We start from the raw sequence: 11768 nt of genomic DNA on the forward strand, positions 1-11768 counted from the left end.
ACCACAATGCCTAGCTATTTTTTGTTGCAGTTGTCATTATTGGTTAGCTGGCCTAGGCTGGGTTCGAACCCACCAACTTTGGTATATGTGGCTGGCGCTGTAAACATTATGCTACAGGTTACGAGCCCCCAGCTGAGCTTTTTATCTTATTACCTTATTGCATCAAATCACATAGTACTACCCCCTTGGTTTAATTCTGTGATTCCCACAACTTGCTTATGAATTTTTTTCCTTTTCCTTTTTGTTTTTTATTTGTTTTTTTGAGAGAGTCTCACTTTTATTGCCTTCAGTAGAGTGCCGCGGTGTCACAGCTCACAGCAACCTCCAGCTCTTGGGCTTAGGTGATTCTCCTGCCTCAGCCTCCCGAGTATCCGAAACTATAGGCACCTGCCAGAACACCAGGCCATTTTTTTGTTGCAGTTTTGGCTGGGGCTGGCTTTGAACCTGCCGCCCTCAGTACATGGGGCCGGCATCCTACCCACTGAGCCACAGGTGCTGCCCCTTTTTCCTTTTTTTAAATTTCAGATTAATATGATGGTTCAAATGATTAGGTTACATTATTAGGTCAAGTTTAAGTTGTAGGCTTATGAACTCTTGAAGGGAGAATGGAGTCAACAGTAAAATGATTGTGTAGACACAGTAGGCTTTCAAGAAATGTTCAATTTAGGCTGAGTGTGGCACCTCATGGCTATAATCCTAGCACTCTGGGAGGCCAAGGAAGGAGGATGGCTTGAATTTAGGAGTTCAAAACCAGCCTGAGCCAAGAGTGAGACCTAGTTTCTACTAAAAATTGAAAAATGAGCTGGACATAGTGTTGGGTGCCTATAGTCCCAGCTACTGTAGTGGCTGAGGCAGGGGGAGTATTTGAACCTAAAGAGTTTGAGGTTGCTGTGAGTTAGGCTGATGCCATGATCTAACCTGGGGCAACAGAGTGAGACTCTGTTTAAAGAAAAAAAAAAGAAAGAAACAAAGAAATGTTCAATTTAGGAAAAAAGAATGAATGAGAAGTAATGTAAGGTAGTTAAAGCAGGGAATTAGAGCTTTAAGTGGTGGTAATAAAGAGGGTGGACTCTGATGTCAGCTGATTATCACAGCCTCTCCACTTGTTGCCTAAGTTTCCCTCCTGCACAATTACAGTAATAATGGTACTTGACCCCTAGGATTGCTGTGATAATTTTTGTATTTTGTTCATAATGTGTTTTTGTACTCTGTAAGACTATATTAGAATACCAGCAGGATGGTAGCCACGGAAGTCGGAATCCTCTCAGGAACGTGTGACAACTCACTTGCCTTAATAAACACTGAATTATTTAATTACTATTTAATTACTGAGCTTGTCCCCTTAAATTCTGCATTCTAGATTAGTGCCCTCATTCACCTTACCCCACCCTGGTACCTCCTCTCTGCACTTTATAAGCCTGACTTATTAGCAGCATTCAGTAAATATTCGCTAAACTTACAAAATCACAGTCCAGGGCGTCTTCCCTTTCTACATTTAGGTACTTTACAAAAAGAAGTCTTTGTTTCATAACATTCTGTTCTACTTTCTGCAGCTCCCTTCCCCCAGGCTCACTCCTTCCTACTACGTCCTCCCCAACAGATCTGCTGTGAGCTCAAAGTTTAAACATAATCTCTTCCTTCATTCCTATCAGTTCCAAATGATTTCCTACACACAAACACCTCCAAGTCGTTGAACTTGAAAACATTTTTTCCTGGAGGACATTTGACATCAAGGATCCCGGTAACTCCTACAAAAACACTGCAGACGCCGCCGCCATCTTTTATATAGCAGCTCCGAATTTTGCGCATGCGCTTCTCCTTGCCTGGAAGAAAAGCAGCTTTGCATCTCGGCTTCCTTACGTTGCAGGGTCGTGGGGTCGCGTCGTCGGCTTCCTTCCGGAAGTTGGAAGAGGAGGAAGTTAGTGGGGTGTACCCGTCAGTGAGCTTACCGGGCTCGGTTAACCTAGGGGCTGGGGTAATTGTTGCTTGAACGCTCCAAGGCGCGCGGGTGGATGTTATTCCTGGTTTGGGGAGAAGAAACTAGAGCGCGCGGAGGCGTGTTTCTAGTGTAAGTTTCACACGTCCTGAATGCCTGTTTAGGAGGACCTAAAATATCTAAAAAGAACTTCATGGCTACGCACAGTGGCTCAGTCCTGTAATCGCAGCCCTCTGGGAGGCCCTGGCGGTGGATTGCTTGAACTCAGTAGTTCGCGACCACCCTGAGGAAGAGTGAGACCCAGTCTCTACTAAAAATAGAAAAATTAGCCGGGCGTATGTATGGCGGGTGCCTGTAGTCCCAGCTATTCAGGAGACTGAGGCAAGAGGATCGCTTGACCCCAGCAGTTTGAGGTTGCTGTGAACTGTGATGCAACGACACTCTACCCAGGGTGACAGAGTGAGACTAGGTCTCAAAACAAAAACAGAAAACTTCACGTTAGATTCTAGTCTGGTCCACACTGACTTGCTGTGTGTATCTTTTGGCCCCTCTCTGAATCTCAGTATCTATAAAATGAAAGGTAGATAAGGTTCCTTAAGTCACTCAAGTCACCCTTCATATCTTCTGAATGTTACTACATGCCCATTATGTCCTTTGAGCCGCATAACCTTTGGGCTTAAATATCATTGACTCCCAGGGTGAGGGATTACATGACTTTTTCAAGGTTACACAGATAGCTTTTGGAGGTTTCAGAATTGAGACGAGAAGAATATGCTGTAACTCCATGATCTCTTTTTAATATTTGTATTATTATGTTTATCTTTTTTTCCTTTTTTAATTTAATAGTGATAACTATTAGACAATTTGTTTATTTCTTATTTCAGTTCCTAGAACTGGCTATGTAAGTAGATACTCAGAAAGTTTTACATGAATGAATGAATCTTGATTTCAAGGCCAATACCATGGCAGATCTGGTGTCTCTCCTCTGTTCCGATGTATAAACAAGTATAACTCTTTTCCAGGTGTATCTTTTGCCTTTCCTGATTGGAGGCTCTGAGTCCATTTCTCTTGTCTTCCACTTGATCAGAAAGACATCATGGAGGCACCTCCAGTAACCATGATGCCAGTCACTGGGGGAACCATTAACATGATGGAATACCTGTTACAGGGTAAGTGAATCAGGGGGCTTGGATTACCTTTTTTCTTTTCTCTTCCACTTCCCTGGAGATGAAAGACTATTTTACAGGCTGACCACAGTGTCTCAACCTTAATCCTAGCACGCTGGGAAGCCAAGGTGGGTGGATTGCTTGAGTTCAGGAGTTGGAGACCAGTCTGAGGAAGAGTGAAACCTCGTTTCTACTAAAAATATCAAATTAGCTGGGCGTTGTGGCCAGTGCCTGTAGTTCTATCTACTTAGGAAGCTGAAGCATACCTGGGAGGATCACTTGAGCCCAAGAGTTTGAGGTTGCTGTGAGCTATGATGATGCCATGGCACTCAACCTGGACAACAAAGGAGATTTTCCTGCTTCAGCCTCCCAAGTAGCTAAAAATACAAGCACCTGCTACAATGCCCAGATAATTTTTTGTATTTTTAGTAGAGACTGAGTCTCTTGCTCCTCTGGTCTCCAACTCTTTTTTTTTTTTTGGTAGAGACAGAGTCTCACTGTACTATCCTCCAGTAGAGTGCCATGACGTCACACGGCTCACAGCAACCTCTAACTCTTGGGCTTACGTGATTCTCTTGCCTCAGCCTCCCAGCTGGTACTACAGGTGCCTGCCACAACGCCGGGCTATTTGTTTGTTGCAGTTTGGCCAGGGCTGGGTTTGAACCCACCACCCTCAGCATATGAAGCCAGCGCCCTACTCACTGAGCCACAGGCGCTGCCCTTTTTTTTTTTTTTTGGTGAGACAGGGTCCCACCCTATGTCCCTGAGCAGAGTGCAGTGGGCATGGTAGCTCACCACAACCTCAGACTCGGGCTGCGGGCACCCCGCTGCCTCAGCCTCCGGAAGCCGCTGGGATTACAGGCGCTTGCCATGGTGCCCGGCTGGGTTTTTCCATTTTTTTCATGAGTCGGGGTCTCACTGTTGCTCAGGCGAGTCTTGAACTCCTGAGCTCAAGCGATTCTCCCTCCTCAGCCTCCCACAGTGCTGGGATTACAGGCGTGATCCACCACGCCCCGCTGGTCTCCAACTCTTAAGCTTAAGTGATCCTCCTTCCTTGACCTCCCAGAGTGCTAGGATTACAGGCGTAAGCCACTGCCCCCAGACCGTCTTATACATTTTTGTGTACAGTTAAATGTGTTAAATATATTCACATTATTGTATTACAGATATCTAGAACATGTTCATCTTGTAAAACTGAATCTTTACCCTTTAAACATTAATTTCTCCTCCTGTCTACTCCCAGCTCTTAGCAGCTACCTTTCTACTTTCTGTTTCTATATATATATATATATTTTTTTTTGAGACAGAGTCTCACTGTGTTGCCCTCCGTAGAGTGCTATGGTGTCATAGTTCACAGCAATCTCAAACTCTTGGGCTTAAGCAATGCTGTTGCCTCAGCCTCCCAAGTAGCTGGGACTATAGGCACCCACCACAACGTTGGCCTGGCTATTTTTTGGTTGTAATTGTCATTGTTGTTTGGCAGTTCCCGGCTGAGTTCAAACCCACCAGCTCCGGTATATGTGACTGGCGCCCTAGCCGCTGAACTACAAGCGCTGAGCCTCTACTGTTTCTGATTTTGACTACTTTAGAGTCCTCTTATGAGTGCAATAATACAGTGTTTGTCCTTTTATGACTGGTTTATCTCAGCATAATGTCTTCAAGGTTAATCCATGTTAAAATATGAGACAAAATCACCATCTTTTAAAAGGCTGCAATAGTATTGCATTGTAAGTTTCTCTCACATTTTCTTTTTTTTTTAGAGACAGTGTCTTACTTTGTCACCCTTGGTAGAGTGCTGTGGCATTATAGCTCACAGCAACCTCCAGCTCTTGGACTTAGGCGATTCTGTTCCCTCAGCTTCCCAAGTAGCTGGGACTACAGGTGCCCGCCACTACACTTGGCTATTTTTTTTTTTTTTCTTTTTAAAGAGACAGAGTCTCACTTTATCACCCTTGGTAGAGTACCATGGCATCACAGCTCACAGCAACCTCCAACTCCTGGGCTTAGGCAATTCTTTTGCCTCAGCCTCCTGAGTATCTGGGACTACAGTCACCTGCCACAACGCCTGGCTTTTTTTTTTTGGTTGCAGCTGTCATTGTTGTTTGGCAGGCCCCGGCTGGTTCAAACCCGCCAGCTCAGGTGTATGTGGCTGGCGCCTTAGCCACTTGAGCCACAGGCGCTAACCCAGCCTGGCTATTTTTTTATTGCAGTTTTGGCTGGGACTGGGTTCAAACCCACCACCCTCAGTATATGGGGCTAGTGCCCTACTCACTAAGCCACAGGCACCGCCCTCTCACATTTTCTTTTCTTTTCTTTTTTTTTTCTTTTTTGGAGACAGAGCCTCAAGCTGTCACTCTGGGTAGAGTGCTGTGGCAACACAGCTCACAGCAACCTCCAACTCCTGGCTCAAGCGATTCTCCTGCCTCCGCCTCCAAGTAGCTGGGATTACCGGTGTCTGCCACAACGCCCGGCTATTTTTTGGTTGCAGCCGTCATTGTTGTTTGGCGGGCCCGGGCTGGATTTGAACCTGCCAGCTCAGGTATATGTGGCTGGTGCCTTAGCCACTTGAGCCACAGGTGCCAAGTCCACATTTTCTTAATTCATTCATTTGTTGATGGACATCTGGGTTGCTTCCACCTCCTGGCTATTATGAATAGTGCTAACATCAACATGGGTGTGCAAATATCTCTTTGAAATCCTGTTTTGAATTGTTTTCACTGTGTACCCAGAGTGAGATTATTGGACTATATGGTAATTCTATTTTTAATTTTTTATTCACCTCTATATATTGTTTTCCATAGTGGCTGCACATTTTATGTTTCCACCAACAGTGCACAAGTGTTCCATTTTCTCCATATTCTTGCCAATGGTTGTTTTTAGGGTTTGTTTTTTTCCTTTTTTTTTTTTTTATTGTTGTTGAGACAGAGTCTTACTCTGTCACCCAGGTTAGAGTGCAGTGGTGTCATAGAGCTCACTGAAACTTCAAACTCCTGGGCTCAGGCATGCTCCTGCCTCAGACGCCCAAGTAGCTAGGACTACAGGCATGCACTACTGTGCCAAGCTGATTTTTCTGGGGTTTTTTTGTGTGTGTGTGGGGGGGTGTCTTACTCTTGCTGAGGCTGGTCTCAAACTCCTGGCCTCTAGTGATCCTACTGCCCCACTTCCCAGAGTGCTAAGATTAGAGGTTGGAGCTGCTGCCTCTTCTGTTTTGGCCTGTTTTTTGTCTTTCTTTATTTTTTTTTGAGACAGAGTCTCACTTTGTCACCCTTGGTAGAGTGCTGTGGCGTCCTAACTCACAGCAACCTCAAACTCTTGGGTTTAAGTGATTCTCTTGCCTCAGCCTCCCAAGTAGCTAGGATTACAGGCACCCACCACAATGCCTGGCTATTTTTAGAGACGAGGTCTTGCTGTGGCTCAGGCTGGTCGCAAACTTGTGAGCTCAGGCAATCCACCCTCCTCTGCCCCTTCAGTGCTAGGATTACAGACGTGAGCCACTGCATGAGCCATGGGCTGTTTTCTTTTGATAGTGGCTGTCCAAAGGAGCTATTATCTCATTGTGGTTTTTTACATTTCTCCAGTGGTTAGTAAAAGGGAGCATCTTTTCATGTGCTTATTGACCATCTGATAACTTCTTGGGAGAATTGTTCAGATTCTTTCACATTTTTAAATCAGGTGATTTGGTTTTTGGTGGTTGAGTTTTAGAGGTTGTTTATATATTGTTGATGTTAACCCCTTCTCATATATATGATTTGAAAATATTTTCTCCAGGGCGGCACCTGTGGCTCAGTCGGTAAGGCGCCGGCCCCATATGCCCGAGGGTGGCGGGTTCAAACCCGGCTCCGGCCAAACTGCAACCAAAAAATTACCCAGGCGTTGTGGCAGGTGCCTGTAGTCCCAGCTACTCGGGAGGCTGAGGCAAGAGAATCGCTTAAGCCCAGGAGTTGGAGGTTGCTGTGAGCTGTGTGAGGCCATGGCACTCTACCGAGGGCCATAAAGTAAGACTCTGTCTCTACAAAAAAAAAAAAGAAAAATAAAAAGACATTGCTAAACTTAACTAAAATTCTAAGGTCATCTAAAATTCTCCTTTATGATCTTACAGGAGTTTTTTTGTTTTTTTGAGACAGAGTCTCACTTTGTAGCCTTTGGTAGAGTGCCATGGTGTCACAGCTCACAGCAACCTCTAACTCCTGGGCTCAAGCAAACCTCCTGCCTCCGCCTCCCAAGTAGCTGGGACTACAGGCGCCCGCTACAATGCCTGGCTATTTTTTGGTTGTCGTTGTTTGGAGGGCCCAGCTGTCGTTGTTTGGAGGGCCCAGGCTGAATTGGAACCCGCCAGCTCAGGTATATGTGGCTGGCGCCTTGGCTACTTGAGCCACAGGTACCGAACCCACAACATGTTTCTTGATTCTGGTGTTTGGCTACTATGAAAATGGTTGCTGTGGGCTCAGTGCCCATAGCACAGTGGTTGCAGTGCCAGCCACATACCCGGAGACTGGTGGGTTCCAACCCGGCCTGGGCCAGCTAAAGCAACAACGACAATAACAGCAAAATACCTGGGCGTTGTGGCGGGTAGCTTGTAGTCCTAGCAAGTTAGGAGGCTGAGGCAAGAGAATTGCTTAAGCCCAAGAGTTTGAGGTTGCTGTGAGCTGTGACACCATGGCACTCTACCAAGGGTGGGGGAAAAAAAATGGCGGCGCCTGTAGCTCAGTGGGTAGGGGCTGCTGGGTTTGAACTCAGCCTGGGCCAGCTAAAACAACAATGACAACTACAACAACAATAACAAAAATGGCTGCTGTGAACCTTCTCATTCAAATTTTTTGTGGACATTTTTTTTTTTTAAGACAGAGTCTCACTTTGTAGCTCTTGGTAGAGTGCTGTGGCGTCACAGCTCACAGCAACCTCCAATTCTTGGGCTTAAACAATTCTTTTGCCTTATCCTCCCAAGTAGCTGGGACTACAGGCGCCCACCACAATGCCTAGCTATTTTTTTTTTGTTGTAGTTGTCATTGTTGTTTAGCTGGGCCAGGCTGGGTTCCAACCTGCCAGCCTGGGTGTATGTAGCTGGCGCCCTACACACTGAGCTACAGGTGCTGCCAATTTTTCTTTTTTTTTTTTTGAGATTGAGTCTATGTCGCCCACCCAAATGTTTTAAACTTCTGGGTTAGACAGTGTGTCCAGCCTAGCTAATGTTTTTGAGCATCTGCTCTGTACCAGTTACTTTAACCTACTTACCACAGTGCTTCCACTTTGGATCATCTCTCTCTCTTCTCTTCATGGGTAGCCAGTCATCTTCTTAAAAAACTGTTTTATAGGGCGGCGCCTGTGGCTCAGTGAGTAGGGCCCCGGCCCCATATGCCGAGGGTGGCGGGTTCGGACCCAGCCCCGGTCAAACTGCAACAGAGAAATAGCCGGGTGTTGTGGCGGGCACCTGTAGTCCCGGCTGCTCTGGAGGCTGAGGCAAGAGAATCACGTAAGCCCAAGAGTTAGAGGTTGCTGTGAGCCATGTGACGCCACGGCACTCTACACGAGGGCGGTACCGTGAGACTCTGTCTCTACCAAAAAAAAAAATAACAAAAAAAAAAACTGTTTTATAGGGCGGCGCCTGTGGCTCAGTCGGTAAGGCGCCGGCCCCATATACCGAGGGTGACGGGTTCAAACCCAGCCCCAGCCAAACTGCAAACCAAAAAATAGCCGGGCGTTGTGGCGGGCGCCTGTAGTCCCAGCTACTCGGGAAGCTGAGGCAGGAGAATCGCTTGGGCCCAGGAGTTGGAGGTTGCTGTGAGCTGTGTGAGGCCACAGCACTCTATCAAGGGCTATAAAGTGAGACTCTGTCTCTACCAAAAAAACAAAACTGTTTTATGGGTGGTGCCTGTGGCTCAAGGAGTAGGGCGCCGGCCCCATATACCAGGGGTGGCGGTGGTGGGTTCAAGCCAGGCCCTGGCCAAAACTGCCAGAAACACACACACGCACACACACACTTTTAAAATTTTATTTAAATAGGGTGGCGCCTGTGGCTCAAGGAGTAGGGCGCCAGTCCCATATGCCAGAGGTGGTGGGTTCAAACCCAGCCCCGGCAAAAAAAAAAAAAAAAAAAAAATTTATTTAAATAAATTAATTAAAAACAAATTTTTTATTTGAGACAGAGTCTCACTCTGTCACTCTCGGTAGAGCGCTTATCATAGCTCACAGCAACCTCAAATTCTTGGGCTCAAGTGATTCTCTTGCCTCAGCCTCCTGAGTGGCTGGGACTATAAGTGCCAGCCACAACACCCGGCTCTTTAGAGGGGCCGTCTTGCTCTTGCTCAGGCTGGTCTTCAACTCCTGAGCTCAAGCAATCTATCTACTTTGGCCTCCCACAGTGCTAGGACTACAGGTGTGAGCCATCATACCCGGCTCATGTTTTATTATTTTTTAAGAATTCAAAGAAATAGCCAGGCGTTGTGGCGGGCGCCTGTAGTCCCAGCTGCTCGGGAGGCTGAGGCAAGAGAATCGCTTAAGCCCAGGAGTTGGAGGTTGCTGTGAGCCGTGTGACGCCATGGCACTCTACCCGAGGGCGGTACAGTGAGACTCTTGTCTCTACAAAAAAAAAAAAATAAATAAAATAAAATAAAATAAAAAAAAGAATTCAAAGAAAAAGACAAGAGACTAGTATAATGAATACTCCGTATTCATCTAGAGTTACCAATTGCTAACACTTTGCCACATTTGCTTTTTCCTTTTATTTTATTTTATTTTTGAGACAGAGTCTCAAGCTGTTGCCCTGGGTACAGTACTGTGGCATCACAGCTCACAGCAACCTCAAACTCTTGGGCTTAAGCGATTCTCTTGCCTCGGCCTCCTGAGTAGCTGGAAGTCCAGGTGCCTGCCACAATGCCCTGCTATTTTTTGGTTGCAGTTGTCGTTGTTTAGCAGGTCCAGGCTGGGCTTGAACCCGCCAGCATCAGTGTATGTAGCTGGCGCCCTCCCCACTGAGCTATGGGCACCGAGCCTTATTACATTTTTAGACAGATACTGCTGCCTACTAAATGCTTGGAGCCTGCTAGAAATTAGCATTATTAGAGAAGCCCTAGAGCAGTGGTTCTCAACCTTCCTAATGCTGCAGCATATTTTCATTGTTAAAAAGAGGTCATGGCCCACAGGTTGAGAACCACTGCCTTAGAGACTTTGTAGTGCTAAATAATTACTCGGCGCCTGTAGTTCAAGCCGCTAGGGTGCCAGCCACATACACTGGAGGTGGTGGGTTCAAGCTCAGCCTGAGCCTGCCAAACAGCAATGACAACTGCAGCCAAAAAAATAGCTGGGTGTCGTGGCGGGCTCCTATAGACCCAGCTACTTGGGAGGCTGAGGCAGGAGAATTACTTAAGCCCAAAGAGTTTGAGGTTGCTGTAAGCTGTGACGCCATGGCACTCTACAGAAGGTGACAAAGTGAGACTCTGTCTCAGAAAAAGAAAAAAAAGGAAATAAAGAAAAAATGCAGAAAAATTAAAAGGGAAAACAACTTTCTCACTTTATGCAATTCTTTGGCAGTGTAACTCCTCTAAAACTCATGTAGTCATCCTGACTTTTTAAGGAACACTGCGCTAAACTGTTTTGGTTTTTCAATCTTTTGCTAATGCCATGACCCAGAAAAAAATGGTACTAAATGGTGTTTTTCCCCTCTTCAGGAAGTGTTTTAGATCACAGTTTGGAAAGCCTCATCCACCGCCTTCGTGGTTTGTGTGACAACATGGAACCTGAGACTTTCCTTGACCATGAGATGGTGTTCCTCCTTAAGGGCCAGCAGGCCAGCCCATTTGTTCTAAGGGCCCGGCGCTCTATGGATAGGGCAGGGGCACCCTGGCATCTGCGTTACCTAGGACAGCCAGAAATGGGAGACAAGAACCGCCATGCCCTAGTGAGAAACTGTGTGGACATTGCCACATCTGAGAACCTCACTGACTTCTTGATGGAGATGGGATTCCGCATGGACCATGAGTTTGTTGCCAAAGGACACTTGTTCCGTAAGGGCATCATGAAGATTATGGTGTACAAGATTTTCCGCATCCTAGTCCCGGGGAACACAGATAGCACTGAAGCCTTATCACTCTCCTACCTTGTGGAATTAAGTGTCGTTGCACCAGCTGGGCAGGACATGGTATCTGATGACATGAGGAACTTTGCTGAGCAGCTGAAACCTCTGGTTCACTTAGAGAAAATAGACCCCAAAAGGCTCATGTGACTAAGAAGGTCTCTCTGTCCGCCTTTGGGGGCCTGTCCTCACCTATTAGAAAAAAGATGATGTTTTAAATGCCCCATTTCACCACTGCCAGCCAGGCATTCTTCCTTCAAGAAGGACAGTAAGGATGTAGTTGGTTCTTTGTACTGTTTTCCTCGGGTGGTGATTTCACTTTCATGATAACCTTTCTAAATTAAAGCCTCAGGATAAAACAGAGAATCTAACTAATTCTTCTGAATAAAGAGGAGAAACTGGAATAAATTAGTTTTGGGGAAGAAAAATCTCTTTTAATTGTTTTACCATTTGTGTATAAAATTTATAACATAAGGGCTGCAAGCTTGTGTTGTATGGAAATAAAGGCTATGAAGAGAAATATCTGTATAATTCTGTCATTCTAATCTTTACTCCCTTACCCTGCTAATTTGGGATGGGTTTGTTACTAATTGCAGCA

At 46.0% G+C, this 11768-nt stretch overlaps 1 protein-coding gene across 1 annotated transcript; it reads left to right on the forward strand.

Moving 5' to 3' along the window:
• Nucleotides 1-1891: 1891 nt before the first annotated feature.
• On the forward strand, nucleotides 1892-11367 carry MED18 (mediator complex subunit 18). Its single transcript, XM_053576158.1, has 3 exons — nucleotides 1892-2068; nucleotides 2959-3105; nucleotides 10767-11367. The coding sequence occupies exons 2-3, from the start codon at nucleotides 3033-3035 to the stop codon at nucleotides 11318-11320; spliced, it is 627 nt and encodes a 208-aa protein (XP_053432133.1). The 5' UTR covers nucleotides 1892-2068; nucleotides 2959-3032; the 3' UTR covers nucleotides 11321-11367.
• Nucleotides 11368-11768: the final 401 nt, after the last annotated feature.

Source organism: Nycticebus coucang, chromosome 22 (assembly GCF_027406575.1).
Source record: "Nycticebus coucang isolate mNycCou1 chromosome 22, mNycCou1.pri, whole genome shotgun sequence".
Lineage (NCBI taxonomy): Eukaryota > Metazoa > Chordata > Mammalia > Primates > Lorisidae > Nycticebus > Nycticebus coucang.

Coding starts and splice junctions, on each gene's coding strand:
- MED18 (XM_053576158.1), top strand. CDS start 3,033: ATGGAGGCACCTCCAGTAACCATGATGCCAGTCACTGGGGGAACCATT. Junction 3,106..10,766: donor GATGGAATACCTGTTACAGG/GTAAGTGAATCA, acceptor TCCCCTCTTCAG/GAAGTGTTTTAGATCACAGT.